Below are 22399 nucleotides of genomic sequence, written 5' to 3'. Positions count from 1 at the left end.
ACCCTCGGCACTTGATTTACGGATCTACATTAGATCTGCTAAATCGAATGCTAGAAGATCAACCTCTAGAGGATCGATCTTCTCCCTAGTGTAGACATGCCTTAAGTAATTTAGGGAGTGAAAGGGAGTTAAGCCCCTAACTAACTTAGGCACTTCTGAAAATGCCATTAGACACCCAGCTGCATTTAGAGCAGTGTTTCTCAAAGTGATCTGCGAAACCACTTTGAGAAACATGCTAACTGGCCGTGCTGGTTTGTTTACTTACCAGAGCTGCGGCCAGGCTCCAGTTCACTGTTTGCAGCCAAGGCAGACTGCAGGAAGCACCGTGGGCCAAGCTGCCATTTCCCGCAGCTCCCCTTGGCTGCAAATGGTGAACCACAGCCAATAGGAGCCGCGAGGCTCCGTGGCCGCGGCGTTGGTAAGTAAACCAACTGACATGGCCAGTTAGCATATTTCTCAAAGTGGTTTTGTGGAAACACTGATCTAGAGGCACCTAAAGAGTTGTAATTAGCTGATTAAGAAGGATGATTTTTGCTCAGTCTCATATCAAATTACTTAAAAAAAAATTTTAACACGAGAGTTTCCATACTGGTTTGGATCATTGGTTCATCATGGCCAGTGTCCTGCCTCTGGCAGTAGCCTATTACCAATGCTTCAGAAGGAAGAACACCACATACAGGATTTTGTGCTAAGTAGTGCATCTTATACATGGAGAAATTCCTTATCCCAGTAGTGAGCAGCATATACTCTGCCTTGCACTTTCTCTGGGCTTCGAGAAAGGGATCATCATCCGTTAGGACCAGGAGGTCATATCCCACAATTTCCATGGTGGACTTTAATCCTTAACATTGTCCTTAAACACAGCTGTTTTTCATGCATCCCATGCTCCAACAAGCCCCAGAAGGCCAGACTTAGGATGGCATTATGCAGCCATCTTCCAAGGCCTGTTCCTGCAGTCTTTAATCAAGCAAGAAACCAATAAGACATTTTGTCTCTAAGACGAACTCTTAGGGTATGTCTAGACTACAGGGTTTTTCCGAAAAAAGTGGCCTTTTTCCAAAAAAACGTCCCCTGTGTCTAGACTGCTGCCATGTTCTTTCGAAAGTAAATCTAAAGAACGCGGCAGTTTTATCCACTGCAGAAAACCTCATTTTACGAGGAAGAACGCCCTTTTTTGAAAATGCTCTTTCGAAAAAAGGCACTATGTAATGCAAACTGTGCTTTCTCAAAAGTACTGGTTGTAGTCTAAACACTCTTTTTGAAAGAGGCTTTTTCGAAAGTATCTTTCAGAAAAGCATCTTTCAAAAGAGGCTTGCAGTCTAGATATAGCCTTATTGAGTTCAGTGAGATTCGTGTAAGATCCTGAAAAAACACTTGCAGGGACTCTCTCATCATGTTTAAAATATTTTAAACTTTCTCTGTTGTTTATAATTACCCCACTATTATTTGAACTTGAAATCTGTTCCTTCTTCCTACTCCATAAAAAATGCTGGTATGTTATTATTATAGGGTTGCTTTTGGTTGGTGTGCTGTTGGCACTGATTTCTCTGTCAAATGTTTGACCAACCTCAGACAAAAAAGCATTGCATAAACTCCAAAGTGTTCTTATTAACAACAGTGACAGCAAAAAGGGTTTGAAGTATTTAGCTGTAGTAAAAGATACATTAAAAGGATACACAGCCTTTGCAAACAAATACGAAAGAGGAATAAAAAGAGTCACGCTGCTTAGCCCCCGGACTTCAAACACATTGCCCTACAGCAGAAGCAAGCAACCCCAAACAGAGATTCTTACTGGCCTGCAGGAAATCTAAGAAGTTGCCAGTCACGCTATCATCTCCATTTTCCCTGCCTGCTTCTCTTCCATATTCTGATGACTGTTTATGAGCCCAGCTGTCATTCTTTGCACCAGGGAAAGATAGATGGGACACACCAACCGCAACCTAAGTGACCTTTGGATGTGACAAGATTTTTAGGTCAGTCCTGCTAAATAGAAGTCTGGGTGTATCGAGGCTCGCCTCAGGGTGAGATTTCCAGTGAATTTATTATCTCCCAATGCCCTTTGGACTGCTTCCCACCATCAAACACCATGGCAGCACTCGGAACAGGAAGAAATACATTAACTGGAATCTGATCGTTTTAAAAGGTTACAGCTGCCCAAATATAATTTAATTTCATACTTGCCCTTTGAGGGTTTGGTGTATATTTTCATTTTATGACTGCAAATGATAAAGCTCTTAAGATTCCAGGCAATAAAAAGGGAAGGGGAGGGGAAAGTATTTTAAGGGTTAGAAGTCTATTCAGTTCATACTCCATAAGTAAAGTGACAAATTTGCCTTTTTTTTTTTAAATCCAGCATTTCTCTCTTTTTGTCGCCATCCCTCGGCCTTTCATTTGATCATGAAAAACGGTAAGTTCTACTGGAATCAGACCTGTAACACAGGCCACCGAGAGATGGCCTTTGGCTTTCAAGCACACAGTGATGCAGTACCTATGAAGGCTCTGATTTAGGAATGTGTCCCTACTCAGCACAGCACTTAAGCACTGTCTAACTTGAAACCAATGGGTCTTAAATAGTTGCTTAAAAGTTAGCCATCTGTGTATGTGTTTTCCAAAAATGGAAACTGTTTTGGCTTTGAAATGCTCTTTCAGGAATGCTGACAGGTGTGGGATGAGGGAGCAAAGAGGACCACTGCACCGGGCCCGATGATTCAAAAGCGTCCACATCTCTCGTCTGCTTCCTCTGCTACTTCAGAAATAGCCAGAGCCCTGCGCCTTTAAATCACGGCACGGAAACTATCTTCTTTGATATCCTCTTTCCTGTCCACTTCCATTCATATGAAAGAGTATAACATTGCTTTCTGATTGTCTGAATAACTTAAAGAATATGGACTAATGTAATAATTTGTATGGTAGAGTAATAGCTTCAGAGTTTTTCTGAGATTAACTTCAAAATATTCCAGAGACATTTTTTCAAGTGTTATTCACTTTTTTCCTATTTGAAATTTTTGATCTTAAAATTGTTGGTAAAAAAAAAAATCTTGCTCAAAAACGAAGGGCCATTTAAGTGGCTATTTGCTGACAGCCTCACTCTCTGTGACACAGGAGCTAGCATGACTCTGAGATGGCTCTTCAGGTTTTCTGGTGCATGTTAGGTAAAATGTTGAGAACTCTTAATTTCCAGTGACTTCAACATGAGAAGAGGACATGAGGCACTTCCTAAAGCAACTTTCAGGGCTAAAAGGTATTTCAGCAAGTAATACCACACATTTATCTCGGACACTAGTATGTACAATAATTTGCTACCTAAGTTTAACATACTTCAGCTATTGTTCTATCTTCCTTTTGTATAGAATAGTTCAGATTATAAAAAGAAAACTAACAAGCTATTATGCTGCCTCTGTGGCTGATCTTGCTTGTCGAATATAATCCAAGCACAACTCTAGAATCCAAAGAAATTAGGTATTTACAGTTTCGAACGGTGCCTAATGTTAGCCTGGGTCTGTAGCTGATGCTAAAAATATTCTGACTTGAAATAGTTAGGCTGAAAGGAACCTAGGTACAACTGAGACTAACACAGGATGTGATTCAGATTCAAAGAAAGTTTGATGGACTTTGCTATGGTTATTAACGGGTGTACTCAGTATCACAGGCTTATCTCCTTGATTATACATTTGTACCCCTTATTTCCTTGTAGATTAAAAGTGATCTTAAACATCAGAGACAAAAGAATTGCAGTGAAAAAACAGAAGTAATATAGCATCTTTCTAGATAGATGCCATACATTTGTAAAGAATATATTATACAATACTATAAATGAAATAGCTCTAGTTGGGCATCACAAGTATAGCAAGACCCCAGATGAAAATGTCTTCCTGTTGTAATGTTTGGGATGCATAAAATGTTCTGAATTAATTTGTAGAGCTAAAGTGCAAATTTACACTGTCGGTGGGTCAGCTTTTCTTATTTCATCAGACAAACCCTGAAAAGTGTGTCTGTCAGCGACTTTCAGGTTTCCTGTGTGTTTTCTCTCATGTGGTTTTGGGGATGCACCATAAATATACACTTTTGGCAAAGCTCAGTTTGAAGACAATGAATCTGATGGATATCCCCCAAAATGTGCTAATCTCACTCAAATTCTCATGTTTTGTGGGAAGCCTATAAATCTCCAGCTTCTAGCTTCACAACAAATCCTCCCTCAACCAGCGAAACTCCACTCAGTGTGGTTTCACATTTCACCCCCCCCCCCACACGCCTCCATCTTCACCAACAGTGTGCTTGTGATTACATAATTATTTTGCATGATTATATAACCTTCTTTGCAGTAGTAGCAGCAGCTCTGTGAAGAACAAACGACATTCTAGGAAAACCAGTGATGTAAGCTAACTCCAAAACACACTGTTCAAAATATGTAAAGGGCAAAATACCTTTTTGTTTGTCTGTGTGAATCTGTATTCTATGATGCAGATTTTTAAAGAATAAATTAATTCTAAGAGCGTGCAAGGAACCAACCAAAATAATTCAGAAGTTTAGCACAACTGCCCATATGCAAACTGGTTGTTTTGTTCACCTTTATTTCATATCCTATACATAAAGACAGCTATTTTCCCTTTATTCCTTAAGAACTACTTTGTGGCTCTGCAAAGTTATTCTCAGGTCATTTCTCTGGTTTTTGGATAGAGGAATATACTACAGGTTTTATCTCCCTTAACTGGGATTCTGTGGCCTCTTTCTGGACAACAAAGCCTGTTCCTGGACATGGTATAGGGAGGTTAGACTATAGGGCAGGAGCAGCAGAGGGGGGCAAAGGGGGGAGCCTTATGAGAGGGCGAGGCTGGGAACTCAGCCCGGAGCCCTACTGGGGAGGGAAGGGGAGGAGGAGCAGGGACTTTCAGCCCCTGGGCTGGATAGCACCAAGGGGCCAACAGCTACAGCTGCAAAGCTCTAGCCCTGGTTGCAGAGTTTGGGGGTCAGCAGTTGCAAAGCTCCGGCTCCAGCTGTGGAGCTCGGGGGCAGCAACAGTAGCCATGATGCTCCAGCCCTGGCGGAGCTACTATATTGAATGAAACTGTTTTAAAATTCTGGTGGTAAAACATAAAGACAGATCACTTGGAATGTTTATAATGAGGGATGATGACGGGGATATATGATCAACTGCGCCCAATCCAGAACCCTGTTTTTAGTACCATGAACATGAAAGGCCCCATATTTTTAGAACAGTCCAACAGACTGGGGAGCCACGGCCGGGCAGGCAGCAACAGGGCCGGACTGATGACTGAGCCGGGGGCAGCAGGGCAGCAAAGGCCATGTTGAGAAGGACCTTGTTTGGGACCTGTCAGGTCTCAAGGGTTCATCTGGTGTTGGAAAGCTCCCAAAGGGATGCTCAACTGATGTCCAATTTAGATATGTGAAGGGAACTCTCCCCACTTCTGGTACTCGTATAACTGATGATGCAATGATGGAAAATGACTGGAATAAATGTTCTCGTTTAAGATTCTGTTGGACTGTTCTAAAAATCTGGGGCCTTTCACATTCGTGGCATTAAAAACAGGGTTCCAGATTGGGCGTAGTTGATCATATATCCCCATCATCGTCCCTCATTATACACATTCCAAGTGATCTGTCTTTATGTTTTGCCACCAGAATTTTTAAAAAGATTCATTCAATATAGAAGTCTTCTCCTCCCAGTTCAATTTGCAGCTGAAACACTCCTAGGTAGGACATTGCATAAGTGAAGTCTGTCACATTCCAGTCTGAAAACAGTCTTCTGTGGACTGCTAGAACTACTTATGATGTCAGTCGCTTGAGTAATATTCATCTAAAATTAATGCCTTATAAATAATCAAGGAATAATCTGCTTCAGCCTGTCAGACTAACCCAAAAAGAAAAAGTATAACATTTTTACAAGAGAAAAAAAATTAAGGAAGACCTGACCTCTCAAGTATACTTGCCAGGCAGTTACACACTCCTGCTTACATGACCTATTTTCCCCTGCCCATTGGATGGAGAAACTCCAATCAACTGACAGGTGATATACATTTCTTGGAAGCTAGAAATACTACTGCAAGTATTTTGATACCATCACAAGGTGTCTGTACATTTTAACAGAAGTCAAATCTCTGAAGATGTTGTAATACAACTTGTTTCATGTGTCAGTCCACAAAGGACTTTATGGTCATGTTCTGAGATGTCGCTTTAACATATGCATTTTATATATTGACCTACACTATTGAAGAGAGACAGAGAGAGAAAAAATGGAAACACAAGCTACTACTGAGTAATTATTTAACAGTTTTTAAAATGTTTATCAATTTTGAGTTCCCATGTTGAAACACATAGGGCCAAATTTTCAAAGGTGGTGGACATGTACAGCTCCGATGACTTACATTTGGCCTTATAGAAAATAATTCTCTTACTGCTACAAACAAGCTACATACTAGTTACAGCACATGGCAATCAAATCCCCTATGGTTTGAACTGTACTATTACAGTCAGTACAATGTAAAGTTGCAGAAATGTTTATGTTAAATTTTTTTCTTTAGCTTGTGTGAGTCAAGGAGAAAGAAAGAGACAGAATAAAGCAAAGGGGGGAAAGGGAAGACAAACAGGGAGAGGGGAAGAGCAAAGGGGATGTTGTAAGAGACAAGGAGAGGGGAAGAAAAAGAAAATAAAGTACTGTATATGTGCAAGACAAGAGACAGAACGGGATTGTACTGTATATCAAGTATTCTGCTAGTATGTAATGAGACCACATGATGAAGCTGAAGGCGGGCAAATATGAAAATAGCATGAAAAAGACATTGCTTGTGCTATTTCCATTGTCCAAATGTCAAACACCTTCTGGGAACCCTAGGGGTGGTAACAGTCATGTAACCATCTCTTAACAAGTTCTTCCTAAAGGGGATTTCTTGAAAACTGCTGGGCTCTGACTCTAGCCCATATGGACTTGGAAAAGTCAGAAAAAATGCTGGCTGCACTTTTTCAGGCCTATTTGCATATGTTCTTTAGTATGCAGAATGTCTCTGTATGTAATTGAATTGTTGTTTTTTCCTCTATTAATACATATGCAAATGAGTCACTACTGCAGCTGTGCTGTATTAATCATATGTGTGCTTCTGTCTGTCTGCCCTGCAGGCTCAGGGTTGGAGGGAGGGGGAAGAGGGAATTCAGGCTCTTTAACCTACAAGAAAACTCACTCATGCAGACAGAGGTCTGCTAGCAAACAGCAGGCCCAAGTTACAACTGAAATGAAGATAGGCTGATTGTTTTTCATTCTGTATAGATATGGATGGTATCTGAAAGTTACGCAGAAAAAACTGTTAATTTAGATAAAATGAACATGCTGTAATGGCTAATGCTTTCCCCTGGGGGAAAAAGTCAAAATCTGACATTCCAGAAAATATTCCTTATCATGTGTATTTATTATCTGTGTGTATATCTGTTTCCTAGATATATGTTCAGACACACATCATTCTGTGGAAAATATGAAGCATTTACCTATGTACTTTCAAATTTATCAACCTCTTTCAGAGAATGGCAGGTTGCTGATAAAATAATGTGATGGATTTGTTCATTCTTGTCTGCTTTGAAAAAAATATAGTGGTTTGGCTGTAAAATTGTATAACTTGATATCAAAGTCAAGCATGGGCTACTTAGACACCAACTACAAAGCACAAGATTTACTTGAGTTGATACATATAGTTGATTCTTTTATGGTCTATTCCAGTCTCTAACTCTCAGCAACTATCCTCAGTGTGAGGACTAATTCCATTCTGATGCTATAACAATTTTGGGAGAGATAATTTGGAGGGTTTTTTTCTTTCAGAAACGTATGGCGTGACAAAAACAGAAACTACCAACTGATTACATATCCCACAGGGACATAGAGCCTCATGGATCACTAAATCTAGTCCCCTGTTATTGCAGGCAACCCTGTCAGATAATCCTATTAATAAATTTTACTGAATCTTTATTTGTGTGTTTTAATGGACTGTTTTTAAATTGCTATTAATAGTTTCATTATTAAACATAAATATCCATATGTAGCAAATTCTAGGGACATTTCTGCCACTCATAGGGCCAGATTCTCATTTGGTTTAAAAGGATGTAGCTCCAGTCACCTCAATGGAGCTACACTCCAGCTGAAGGGCTGGGCCTTAAAATGGACATTTAATGCACAGAGGGTGGTCAACATACTTATAAAATCAGAAATAAATAAAGGACTAGATTGGGAAGCACAGAATCTATGCTAATGTATCTTTAAAACCTATGTAATGGGACAGAACATATAAATATATATATATATATAATATTTATTATATCTCTTATTGTTATCATTATTTCTGATGGCTGTCAAAACATGCATATTAATATAAATGAATATAGTGAACTAATGAGTGGATGGATGGCTGCCATCTTTTGGTTATGCTAATGAGAAATGCTAAAATAAATTTACTTAGCTTTCTTTTCCCCCCAGATGCATGTGCTCATGGTGGAAACCTAATTTTGCTTTTTTTTCTCCCCCTCAAGTGAACTGTACCAGTTTTATAATGCTGCAATTAAACTGGGCATAAATGATTCACTCCCCCACAAATTAAGCTATACTCCTAACAGTGAGGTCAGGTAAAGCAGAAAAACAAATGTTGAAGGAACTTTTAGCTCTAATCACTGAAAAGGCTTGGATAGTATTTGAAGCTACTTACTGTCCTCCGAATATAAAGAATGACCCCCATAGAGCTAAAAATTGCTCATCTTCATGAAGGCAAAGTGTCAAGGATATTATTATCCCAAAGAGGTAATAGATATAGATTGTATAGCAAAAAAATAATGGATAAAGTTCTGCTACCTCTTGGCTATATTCTTCAGGAACAATAACAGACCGCAAAGATTGTTTTCCTGACACTGAGAAATTATTCCAAGGTATTGGTAACCCTGTGAGATGCAGTCTTGAACATTGAGAGTTTGACTGTATTTGTATTCAGAACAGTCAATTACAATGGTTAGATGGTTTTTCTTGGATGATTTGTAGGTGGCTGTTGTCAGACAGGAATGTAATTGTTTAGGATGGCCAAAAATGGGATTGTAACTACAGATAAGGGGGAAAATCTAGGAAAACAAAAAAATCCTTTGAAAATCATGAACAGTTCCTGCTAGTGAGGTATATGAAACACCATGGAACAGTCTCTCAAGTGTAATGGTGGAAGTCTCATCACTTGAGACATTTCAAACTAAACTGCACAAAAACTATACATTAGAGAGAGTTCACCTTATCGAATGTTCCATATTAGCAAGTGGAAAGTGAGAGAGATGGACTAAGTAACCCCATTAGTTTTTGCCATTTCTCTTATACTATGAATGCCAAGAGATGAGTGAAGAACAATTGATGAAAATGTGTTCTCCAACACAGCTGGGCAGTCTTTGCCATTTATTTGAATTTCATGTGTATCAGGTATTTATATAATAAATGTATATAATACATCAATGACAGTTGGAACAGTCTATTTTTTTATTACAACCCTTATGAAGACATACAGAGTAGACAGGTTTTTAATTCTGTTTATATCCAGGAACAGACATGAAAAATCCAGCTAAATGGGACTTATATGAGCTGTAGATACTTTGCACTATATTTTCAAAAGGAAAGCCCAAACAGACCTTTGTCCCCATTTAGGCACTTCGGGTATGTCTAGATTACATGGCTCCATCGACGGAGCCATGGAAACTAGTTTACGCAGCATAGTCAATGAAGCGGGGATTTAAATAATCCCCGCTTCATTAAAATAAACATGGCCACCAAGCTGTTCCAACGATCAGCTGATCCGGCACAGCGCAGCAGTCTAGACACGGATCTGTTGGCTAGGGAAGCCTTTGCCAACCGATCCCTTATGCCTCATGAAACGGAGCCATGTAGTCTAGACATACCCTTCAGTAAAAGCCAGATCTTCAGAAGTGCTCAACACTCATGCTCCTCTTCTAAAAACTTGGCCATTTTGGTGCCAAAATGAAAGCTGAGATCTTCTGAAAATGTGGTAAAGACTTTTAAAATGTATTCCTCAGTATGCATCTTCTAATACCATTGGAAGAAGAAGTTGTGCTAGGAATGGAAATTGAACCTGATTACTAAAGGAGGAAAGTAGAATTTGCAGAATAATTTTCTTCAAACACTGGTAGGGCCAAGTCCCATAAGTAGTCTAGTGGATTTCAGCAAGGTTACTCAAGCAAGTAAAGTGAGCAGGTTTTACTCTGCTGGATATACACTTTACTGTTGAGAAATCCAGTCAAACTGCTTTCTCATTGTGACGGCGCATTGGGGTCCCCCGTCTCCTGCACCCCGAAATTGCATGAACAGACTCCACCAGCCAGTAGAATGGAGGTAGTTTATTGCTTCTCCAGGATATAGCACAGCACCAGATGTAATCTGGTTACAGGAACTGGGGCTAAGAGGCCTCAGTGCCCCCCTTGAGATGGGGGAGTCCCAGCCCTCCTCCCAGCTCCTTCTCCCCTGCTTTCCAGATAGGAACTAACTCACTCTCCTCCAGCTCTGCCCCCAGCCAGGGCAGCATCCATCTTCCTTTGTCTCTCCCCATGGGAGGTGGCTGGTCAGACCGGTTTGGAGCCACCTTTGCATAATGACTCCCCCCTTCCCTGCTGGGTCCTGCTACAGACAGCAGAGGTCGCCACAGCCCTAGCAAGGTCGCCCACAGCCCTAGCAAGTTACCCCCACTACGTCACACTCATCTCCGTATTTTTTAACATAATCTTTTCCTTCCGGGTGTAATAACAAGTTTGGTGTCATAGTTGCACACCACTACCAAGAAAGCACCCTCTCCTCTTCCATGCTACGATGATGAGGAAACATTTGGTTCAGGAAGACTGTGAATGTATTTTTCCCATAAGCAGATGTTTGAGTGGAGTGTATATTACATCATACCATCAAGTCATTTTGAACAGAGGAAAAACGCCCAAACAGTGACAATATACAAGCAGCTTTCATTATGTGTTCATCATCATTTTTCAATACAGCAATGTGAATGTGTTGTGTTTGTATTACAGCCAATGAATCACTGTCAGTATTAAGTTTAAAAAACTAGGCTTATTTATTCTTCAAAAAGAAGACTGAAGGGAGACCTGAAAATTGTCTTCTAATGTGTTTATGGCAGTTGTAAAGAGGACTGTGATCAACTGTTCTCCATGTCCACTGAAAGTAGCAGAAAAACTAATGGGCTAATCTGCAGCAATGGAGATTTACGTTAGATAGTATGAATTCTTTTCCCGACTATAATAGTAGTTAAGCTGTGAAATAGGCTTATAAGGGATGTTGTGGAATCTCCATCCCTGGAGCTTTAAAACACATTTAGGCAAACGCCTGTCAGGGATGATCTAGTTTAATTTATCCTGCTTTAGTGCAGGGGGCTCAACTTGATGACCTCTTGAGGTCCCTTCCAGCTCTGAATTTCTTTGATTCTATCACTATTTCATTATCAGACAACCAAGCTGGGAAATCTGAACTATTCAAATTCCCAATAATACAGAATCTTCTCACCAACCCCTATATGAAGACCCATGGGTTTTGTCATGCACTCAGGAGTCAGGCTTGTCAGAAGTGACAGCAACAGAACCCATCTCAGATGGAATTCTCTCAGGCTGTCTGGAAACATCTCGTTTATGCTAGGCACGTTCAAAGGCTTCAAACTGGTATAAATTATGCCTACCGTAATTGTATATTCACTTTGGATGCATCTACACGTGGAGCTGGAAGAAGCAATTTCCAGCTGAAAGGCACATACACGTGCCAGCTTTGATCGAATGAGTCAGTTAAAAACGGAATAAAGCCAGGGTGGCACAAGTGACGTGGGTGGGACTAACTGCATCAAGTCTGTACCTAGTCTTTCAAGAGGGACTGCACTTGGTGTGGCTAACCCCTCCCACCGCTCATGCCACCACAGTTATACTCCGTTCCATAAGTTACCAGTGCATATGTGAAAGTGCCACCTTCCAATAAGCTATAAATTATAGCATGTCTTTGAAATCACCAGCTTTATTAAATCCAAAAGTCCCAGATATCCTGAAGTCAGTTCTTGTTCATTTGAATTGGAACCACCATTCACCGCTATCATCTACAAATATAACCCTCTTTTTCTCTGCACTACTCTTTGGCAAAAGTACTTAAGGGACTACAACTTTTGAATCTAAGGCCTCAATAGGGAAAACTCACTCAAACCCCAAGACATGCTCCTAATAGAACTTGTGCTTCCTGATGGAACATTTCACATAGTTTGGGGCTGAATCCCTTTGATGAATCACAACAGTAACAGTGAGAAACTGACAATGATCTTTTATAAAGTGAAGTTAGTGGGACTGAAACATGCTGGGTTGACTGTCCTGAAAACTAGAGTCTCTTTGGCCTAGATCCTCTACGTTATTTAGGAACCTGACACCAATTAATTTCAAAGCATTTGGGCCACATCTCCTAATGGGAGTAGGCACTCTGGGGAACTGAACAATAGAGACTTCAATCCGTCATCTTTCACTTCCCCTGTTGAAATGTCCATAAAAGAGCACATTGTTCTTCAAAGCCAATCTGAAGTAGTGGATAAATCCTTGGGAACTGAGATGCTCTCAAATCCAGGTTTGAGCACAGATTAGGTTAATTCCAACTTCTCCAGCATGGACCTAGCATCTATTTCAAACCTGACCTAGAGAACCATCTCTGAATGTGAGGGTAGTACAGTCTCCTTGCTGAAACTGTCATTAAGGGCAACCAATTAGTCTTAACTGTGCCTGACATTGGATCTGGGTCCCACATGGAGAACTTGGGGAGAAGACAAGAAGGGAGGGATTCAAATTACTCCCAACCTGAAATTAGCAGGGGGCTTTCAAAACAAAGGCTACACCGTCATTGATCAAAAAGATGTGCTTTTCTTGGGCGGGGGGATAATACATACACTAACTATCCCACTGAAAGAACATAGTGGAGATAAGGCTCTTTAATTTTGCAGTGGTAAACAAGTCCAGGGGAACCAGATGTGAGAGGCAGAGTGCTGAATTCACCTAGCTCCCATGAGGGAAAGACTGCAAATACTTTGTCTTCACTTTGGGTTTTGCAGTGAGCTAACAACCACACGTTTGTTATCCTGATCTTAAAAACCAAAACTCCTTTGCACTGGTGAAGGAAAAGGCAGAAGGCACCTGATTGTGAAAAAATCTCTTCCTGTTCCTTGCCTTGAGATTGCATCTATTTCTTCGATCTCCCCAGAGCACCACTTAACTAGTCTTAGCACATAAAGCCTGAAAAAGCAGCATAAGAAGAAAAGGGGAGAGAATACATCTCTTGGGTAGAAATGTAAGCAAATAGTTGAGTTGACTACTCACTTCCCCCACCCTTGCTGCCTCTGATACAGAGGCAGCAAAGGGGGTGGGAATTGGGAGCTGGCTTAAAAGCTGATTCCCTCCAGCACTGTCTCCACGGTGCTGCCTGCCATCCCCTCTCCCCATGCGCTGCTACCAAGGACAGAAGATGCTCCTGGGACCCCTCTGTGGACAGGGGCTGCTGGACCTGGTGGGACTGAGCAAGCCTGGCTCAGTCCCAGCTTGCGCCAGGTCTGGGACCTACCCCTGCTCTGGCTCTACATTTCAAATGTAGCAAGACCCAGGCTGCCTGCTCCCTGTTCACCCAGCTCCTACTACATTTAAACTGCAGAGTCCCAGCAGGCATAACTCCTGGACCTGGGATGATCCGGGACTGAGCAAGCTTTCCTTTCTTGACTAATCATGTAGTCAATAAAAAAATGTATCGACTACACAATTAGTGAATCACCCATCTCTTAAAATCCTTACCCTTGGGGCTAGCAGATAAGGGTTTAAACCAGGGTGTTTTCCCTGAGATATCATGATTACATATTATGTAGATGAATTTCTGAAGTGAGATGATCCGCTCCGCCCAGTGGTCCCCCAGACTATACCCATTGCAAACTCATGAATGCCATTTGAAACTGTTCTGAGACCAGCAATTCATTGTACATGGGCCACTGAGGAGATGCCATGAATTAAAATGGGATTTGAAGCATTTCCTGAAGGCCAAAATGCTTTTTAATTCCATTATCTATACCAGGGGTGGGTAAATACTGGCCCATAAGGCTGGATCTGGTTCCCCAGGGCTAGCTCCTGGTGGGCCAATGTCATTATATTTACCTGCGTCTCTGCTATTACAGGCGATCGCAGCTCCTATTGGCCATGGATCGCCATTCCCAACCAATGGAAGCTGCGGGAAATGTTGTCCCAGTCCGGGGGGGGATAGTGCTCAAAAAGGTTTCCTAGTACACTCAGAGGCTTCTCTGAAAAGCCCAGTCTTGAGCTCTAAGGCTAAGAGAATTAGACATCCATTTTCCTGCCACTGATGGGTTCCCAAACTCTGCTCTATCCCTAGCTCAAATCACAAGTGAACAAGTGAACCAGGAGCCTGCTCAGTGCTTTCCCTTTCTTTCATGCTCCTTAGCATAGGGACAAGATGCTTTGGGTGCTTTACAATCCTTCATTCCCCTAAAATTATCAGAAAGTTTAAATTAAACCAATAGTATCCACCCAAAGTCACATTTTTCCAAGATGGAATGGACATTGTTAATCAGCATGGGGAGGGATAGCTCAGTGGTTTGAGCAGTGGCCTGCTAAACCCAGGGTTGAGAGTTCAATCCTTGTGGAGGCCATTTAGGGATTTGGGGCAAAAATTCATCAGGGATAGTAATTGGTCCTGCTGTGAAGGCAGGGGACTGGACTCAATGACCCACGGTCCCTTCCAGTTCTAGGAGATAGGCAATCTCCATTCATTAATTAGCATATTTTAACTCAGTTCTTACTGAGTTACTGTCCAAGCCTGTTCCTGAAATGAACTAATCAGACTCCCATATCCCCTTTAGCACTGTATTTTTTTTTTAAATTATAGATCAAATCTGAAGATCTGCTGACTAAGGAGCTGTAGGCATACAAACTTCTGCTTCCTCAAATGCACATGAGTGCACGCTGGGAAACGTAACCCCAACTGTACATATAATGCAGTAAAAATTACCATTCAAGAAAAAGATCTTGGAGTCATCATGGAGAGTTCTCTGAATACATCTGTTCAATGAGCAGCAGCAGTCAAAAAAGCAAACAGATTGCTAGGAACCATAAGGTAAGGGGATTGATATCACAGATATCAGTGATGCCACTATATAAATCTATGGTAACTCACACCTTGAATAGTGTGCGCAGTTCTGGTCATCCCCTCTCTAAAAAGATATATTTAAATTGGAAAAAAGTACAGAGATGGGCAACAAAAATGATTAAAGGCATGGAACAGCTTCTCTATGAGGAGCAATTAAAAAGACAACTTAGAAAAGAGATGACTAAGGGGGGGATATGACAGAGGTTCATTAAATCATGACTAGTCTGGAGATAGGGAATAAAGAAGTGTTATTGATCCTTCACATAATACAAGAACCAGAGGTCACCCAATGAAATTAATAGACAGATTTAAAACAAACATAAATACGGAAGGACTTTTTCACACATTTCACAGTAAACCCATGAAACTTTTGCAAGGGAATGCGTTTGAACTGTGTTAAAAAAAGAATTAGATAACTACATGGAGGACAGAACCATCAATCGTTATTAGCCAAATGGTAAGGGGGACAACCTGTTATTTTGGATGTCCCTAAATCTCTAAATTCTAAAAGCTGAAACAGAATGGTTTCTGTTCACTCTGAAACATCACGCACTGCGCACTATTAGAAGATAGAATACTGGGCTAGATGAACCACTAATCTGATTTAGTTTCGCCATTTACATCCATTTATGTTCTCATTCTTACCTACCTCCATTTTGCTTTCCTTTTTTTCCCTCCTTCCCTTGTGTGTGTGTGTGTGTGCGCGCGAGTAAGATTGAGAGAGAGAGAGAGAGAGAGAGAGATGTGACTATTACAAGAACTTGATCACAGCTAAAATTTCCCAGAAGTCATTTCAGGAGAATGAAATGCTTGCATTATTTTTATAGTCTCCAGGACTTCTAAACTGCCCTTGGTATTTGTAGCTCACAGAATCAGAAACTAATACATATGTTTTTTCAAGCAAAGCTGCATGGTGGTACATGTAGTGTGTCAATCAGAATTGTCGCTCATCCTCTCTTGTGCTGTCCAAACTGACTGCATGAAGTCCAGTTTGTCCTTGTTCTAATAATCGAACCTAGATCAAGACTGTGGTTTCACACCTACAGTTTAAAATGGTTGAACATTTCCAAGCAGATATAAAATACATCCCACATGGTTTGGTGCCATAGATAGTAAATGGAGGAATAAACCTGCAGTGGTGAATTGATCTTACACACATGCACATCCACACACACACATACAAAATCAGACACGTTTTTGCAAAAAGTTATTTTGGATTTGGATCCCATTTGTGAATTCTAATTTTGGCCCATTTCTAGCAGCAAACCATAAATATAACATAAAATTAACATACAAATGACATAAAAAGATGAGACTTTCTAGAAAACTTTGATTCTGATCTATGATCAGATTTCAAATACCCTCAAATTTAAGATTTGTATCCAGAGTTTTGAATCAGGCACATCTCTAAACAGATCTGGGTCCCAGAATAACATGGCTCAAACAAGATTCTGTAGTAGTTTGGTAACATAATGTTATAATTGTATAGTGTGTTAAATTGGTATAATTACTAATTATCTACATTATTGTAGCACCTAAAATATGCTGGGTTCCTTAATACTATGTAGGAGGACATAGTAACCATGCTAAAGAGCTTATAGTCTAAAAGACACAATCACATTCAGTGAATTTTAAGCAGTTTGAAAGTGCTTGTCAGGAGAAGGCTCATCTAGGGTTGCCAGATGATTTCAACAAAAATACTGGACACACTTGACATTACATCACAATCTACATTATATCTTATTTAGAAAATACCGAACATTTCTGTTTTCTCATTTCTATTTTCTCAGTTTGTTTCCTGAACAGAAAGCTCAAATACTGGACTGTCCGGTTCAAAACCGGACACCTGGCAACCCTAGACTCATCTAACAGTGTGTTTCCCTTTGCTGGTTTACATGTAACCAATCTTTATGACTTGTCTCAGAAAGTTGTAACCCAAAAAGGAAAACAACTTAGTTTAGACTGTGAAGAGTGAATGTTCAAATCTAAAAATAAAAATTAATATTTGTGTAAAACTAATCTTCCCCAGAGGGAAAAACAAAACAAAAACCTCAAGATGATTCAGATCTAAGCTTCAACCTACAATTTAAAAGAAAAGGGTGTGCCGAAAACATTGTTTTGTTGTGCTCTAATGAAAAAGAAAACAGTTTTCCATAATTACTTAACCTTTGCCTCTTTTGCATTGTTTCCAGACTTACCTGCAGTTGGAGTGGGCCTAAGCCTGGTGTTGCTGCGGCAGCAGCTGCCATGGTAGTTGGGATCAGCTGAACAGGGTAAGGGTCACCTAAGTAAGAGAATAATAGAGGCGTCAGCACCTTTTATCTACTCTCCACCTGCAAATTAAACTCCTGCATTCACTCTTTCCAAAAGCCTTCTTTTGTGTGCCTTGCAGAGGCCTAATGAAAAGCTCTATTGTGAAGCCTTTTACTAACACTCTCTTCACAATTCTGGCTGAGAGAGGAATGTGAATAAAAGGCACAAGCAATTAAGGCGGAAACCTCATCCTTTTTCATGATGTATTTAGGGAAATGGAAAAAAAAGTGCACACTGATCAGAGGGCTGCACTTAAAAAAAAAATTTAAAAAGAGAAAGAAATAGAAAAGGAGAACAGTGCAACCTTGATAAGATCACAGTATTAGAAAGGGACAAATTTACAGGCTGCTCCAAGATATGAAGTTAACCAAACTGAGATCATTGTTTGTAAACCAAATAGCACACAGATCAAACTTTAGGATCTAAGTGAATAAAAATGGCACTCTCTTGAATTCTGTATTTTCTTTCAGTAGACGCAATCTTGCTTTACAGATGGAGACTCCAATTCTGCAAAAGGTAAAAGTGTGTGAAATCAAAGGGACTACACACAAATGTCAGAAGTCCCCTCACATGGATCCCTTTACAGGACTGGCACCTTAATTTAGTTTCTTACCAAAAACAAAGATAACTAAACCTTAGGGTCCTACTGTGCCAGCTAGACATTGCATAGAAGTTAAAAAAACCAACAACTTTCAGACAACTTTCATTGGAAAATGTCCATAATAGAAAGAACAAAAAAAGGCAACCCCTTCCCCAACAAACAATAGCTCAGGAGAGACGTATTACACTGTAAAAAAGGGTACTTTTGATTTGCTTTTAAATGTCTGACTCTTAAATGAATTCTATGCTTGTCCACCTACTAATGAAACCAACTGGAAAGTTGGAGCTGCAAGCTTAATAGAAACGTTCCATGCGTTATATTCCTTGCCCAAAATGTTTAAAAGCTTTCCACTCAATTAATAAGGATCATCGAACCATTAGTGCATGGCCCAATGATCTGCTAACAGATATGATTAGCATGGCATAGAATAAGCCATTTAAGACCATGGTGGACACAGAACATTTTATTAGATAGGCACTCTACAAGGTTGCAGTTCATTTGATTAAGTAGACACAATAAGATTCCTTCCAGGATTATACTTTCTTGAGCAAATTGATAACAGAGTAATTTAAAAGGCCATATAGAATGCTGTATGCCACAATGATGATGATGAAATGATATATTTGTGATGACATCAAGTGAAAGTCCCAGGAAACATGAAATAGGGGAGAAAAGCTCTCTTCATATTTTGAAAATAGTATAAAATAGGCTGTGTTATAAAATTTGGGGCATTGCTTTCAGGAAAGCCACTTTATTGAAGAATCTCAGTGGTTCCTAAACACTTAAGCCCCACAACTCCCCTGTGAGTTGTCTTAGTATTATTAAACTAATTTATAATTAGGTAAGCTGAGACATAGAAAAAATAAAGCCCTTATTCAGCAACAGAGTTAAGCACATACTTATCTTCAATAGTACTTATGTGTACACTTAAAGTTAAGACTGTACTTAAGTTCTTTGCTGAACTGGGGTCTAAATTATTTTCTCTAGGACACAAAAACAGTATAAGAACCAACACTCAATACAGGAATCCTGACCAGCCCTCAATTTCTGCACCAGCTACTAGTCACACTTTTTTTTTTTAAACATACAAAGGGTTTCCTAATTTGGTTTTGATTTTTAATCACACCATGCTACTGTTCCACATTTTCCAGTATCTCCTCAATTTCATTTAAGATTCCATTTCTTGTTTAATATCTTTGACTTCAAGTTTTCTAATCTAGCCCATCACCCACAGATGAAAGCATCTTGTCTTAAATACAGCTAAGAAACCCCCACCCCCACCCAAAAAAAATAACAGACTCAACATTCACCGTTTTGTGCTACTCCCAACACCACAAGAACCTCAAAGGAAAATTCCAGTTTCATTCTGAATGACTTCTTTCTAGAAATGGATAGATTGGGCAAGTGCCAGCCATAAAAGAAACCAAAATTATTTTTTCCTCAGTTCCAAAGAGGAGAGCAATGAATACTGATGTGCATTCAAGTGAACTTCTCAAAACACTAAAATTTGTGTGTGCCAGGATCTTGTGTACTCCATGATTCCATGGTCATTATGATTATTGGTTGTTGATACAGTTCCAGGACCCCAAAACAATTTTTAAGAACAATACATATACAACGAAGTTTAGAAAGTTTTTGCGGCCCTACTGTGAATCTTCTGGAAAACACAATTTTCTGTTACTTCAATGTTACTGTGTCTTCCTACCATTATGCCCTGGGATTTAAAAATTTCTTTTATTAAGAGAAGTAGCCTTTGTGTACTTATTGTAGGCTTTTGTTTGTTATAAGATTTCCCACCATTGCAACTCCTGTGGCTAGTCTATTCTTATACTCCCATTATTTCAACTGAGCTAATTTAAGAAAGATGGGAAAGTTTCAACCCCGTACAGTATTGAATAGAGATGTAAGCAACTAATCGACTATCCAATATGCAGAAGTTAATCGGACAGTCGACTAGTGATGCTGTCCCATGCTGCCTCCATCAAAGAGAGGCAGCGGGGGAGAGGGAGAAGGAGCAGGAGCCGGTGCTGGGGGGAGCCAGCTTAAAAGCTGGTTCTCCCCAGCACTGTCTCCCTGGGGGGCAGGGTAGGTAGAGAGACAGTGGGAAACGGCACAAGGGGGGATTGAAGCAGTCTCCACTTGTGCCACCTCTGCTGTGATTCTGCTTTTGAAATGTAGAAGAACCCCACTGGTCTCTTGCTACAGTTCAAAAATGGAAACCCTGCAGGGAGTGCGAGGCCAGCAGGGGAGTCCCCTGCTGGTCCCATGCTCTCTGTGGGGCTTCCTTATGAAATGGGGCTCTTGTACATTTCAAAAGCCGAGGCGCCACAGGGAGCGATGGGCCAATGGGTGAGTCCCCACTGGCCCTGCGCTCCCTGCGGCACCTCAACCTTTGAAATGTACAAGAGCCCTGGTGGGACTTTTGTACATTTCAGAAGGAAGCCCCACAGGGACCATGGGACCAGCGGGGGACTCCCCAGCTGCCCCTGCGCTCCCTGCAGGGATTCTGCTTTTGAATTGTAGCAAGAGTCCGGCAGGGCTCTTGCTACAGTTTGAAGATGAAGGACTCTTACAGACTAATCAACCCATCGACTATTCGATTAGTTAATTCATTTATATTTAACATCCCTAGTAATGAGCAGATTTAATTGTGCTAAGAACTGCACACACATATAGCAAGAGCCTGTCTCTGTCCCTTAAAAAAAGGCAAACCAAACAGAGTGGAAGGGGAAAATAAGAGAGGGGAAGTGACTTGGCCAGTGAACGTTACACAGTATGTCAGAAATCAGAACAAAACCTAGATCATTGAACTCAAAACCCAATACCTGCTCCCCCGGACCACACTGTCTCTCTAGTCCACATTGCTTCACTGAGTTGCTCTTAACATTTCTCCAGAATTGGCATTTAGATTTGTCTGAGCAGTTGTATAGGGAAATGCATTTCTTAAGCATTTTATTAATGCTTCAGTAAAGGTCTTATTTTTAGATCTAAACGGGCCTTTTCCCAAGTGCTGGGAACTTTTTAGGAATGTGAAACAAGATAGCCTGCTATTCGAAACAGCTATTTCCCATCCATTCATAAACTTGTACTACTCAAACTATCCACTTTCAAACAATAGTATTATACCAAAGCCAATCAAAAAACATTACCAACTGCTGTATTACAATCAGGAAAGAATTAGTCTCCCTCTTTATCTTTTAGACAACAGTAAAAATACAGAATTTTGGGAGGCTCCTTTCAGTTCCAAACTATCAGCTACAATTCAGAGAGTTTTGTTTTGTGAAGTTTCTTTGTTTGTTTTGTTTTACGTAAACCAGAATGAAGGTTCTGGAATGGAGTCAGGGTTGGAATTTGCACCTTAAGAGAAAAAGTAGAAATGATAAAGATTACCTGCTAATTTCACTGCAAATATATTTATTTCTCACCTACACTACATAGATAAATAATGTAACTCCGGGAAAGATATGTAGGATAAGCGAGACCAAGAGAGAGAGCACATCTCTAGCGGTGATAGGCATGAGAGAGGGATGTATGAGACGTGTGAGTGATGAAGGGGGGTTTACAAGATTATGGAGGGCACAGTATGGACTCAAGATTTGGGAGTCTGGGAGTGCAGATTGTAGCAACATCCTTCAGAGGATAACTTCAGGGTTTGTGGAAAAGGGGGTGAGGAGGGAGAAGAGATGTATGGGGGGGGGAATACAGGACTACAGAGTGATCTGAAAGAGGAATCAATCAAGGAGCAGGCAAGTGAGGATGGACTTGGTTGGGGAGAGAATGTGTGTGTGGGGGGGGGGGAGGGAGCTAGGGTGGCTTGTGTGGTACAGCAAAGTATGTGGGGAAGTTGCTCTGGCTGATGCACAGACACTGAAACAGATCTTCTGATTTGCAAACAGCTGCAGAAGCAACCTTGGGAGACTAATCAGTGGCCAAAGTGCTGAGATTGGTTCCAGTTTTATAGAGTGTAATTTATTTTCAAAATATGAAGAAGCTGGCAGAAGATGAGAACTGTGAGAGCATGGAGAACCATGGAAGCAGAAAGCGCAAGGATCTCTGGATATGAATTCAGTGTTTTCTTTAAAAACATGTAGGGTAAATTTTTCAAAAGCACCTTCATGACCCAGGAGCATAAGTCTCCACTGGCTTTCAGTGAGACATAGGTCCCTGTACATCTAAGTCACTTTTGAAAATGAGTCCTGTTAAGTTTCAAAAGAGACTCAGGTCCCTAATTGCTTATGTCACTTTTGAAAATGAGGCATAGGGTCTGAAATAGCTTAACTGCTTTTGAA

The 22399-nt window shown here is 40.5% G+C and overlaps 1 protein-coding gene across 12 annotated transcripts in view; it reads right to left on the bottom strand.

Annotated features, from left to right (window-relative positions):
* Positions 1-22399, bottom strand: part of SOX5 (SRY-box transcription factor 5) — an 897303-nt gene that overhangs the window by 92208 nt on the left and 782696 nt on the right. For all 12 annotated transcript variants that reach the window (XM_075898182.1, XM_075898188.1, XM_075898174.1 and 9 more), the window contains one exon: positions 17395-17480. In XM_075898182.1, the coding sequence (XP_075754297.1) occupies positions 17395-17480 (86 nt within the window). The remainder of the gene's footprint in view (positions 1-17394; positions 17481-22399) is intronic.

The sequence above is a fragment of the Pelodiscus sinensis genome, chromosome 1 (genome assembly GCF_049634645.1).
Source record: "Pelodiscus sinensis isolate JC-2024 chromosome 1, ASM4963464v1, whole genome shotgun sequence".
NCBI classification, from domain to species: domain Eukaryota; kingdom Metazoa; phylum Chordata; order Testudines; family Trionychidae; genus Pelodiscus; species Pelodiscus sinensis.
Note: the sequence above shows the minus strand (reverse complement) of the source record. Positions and strands in the feature narration are given on the sequence as shown.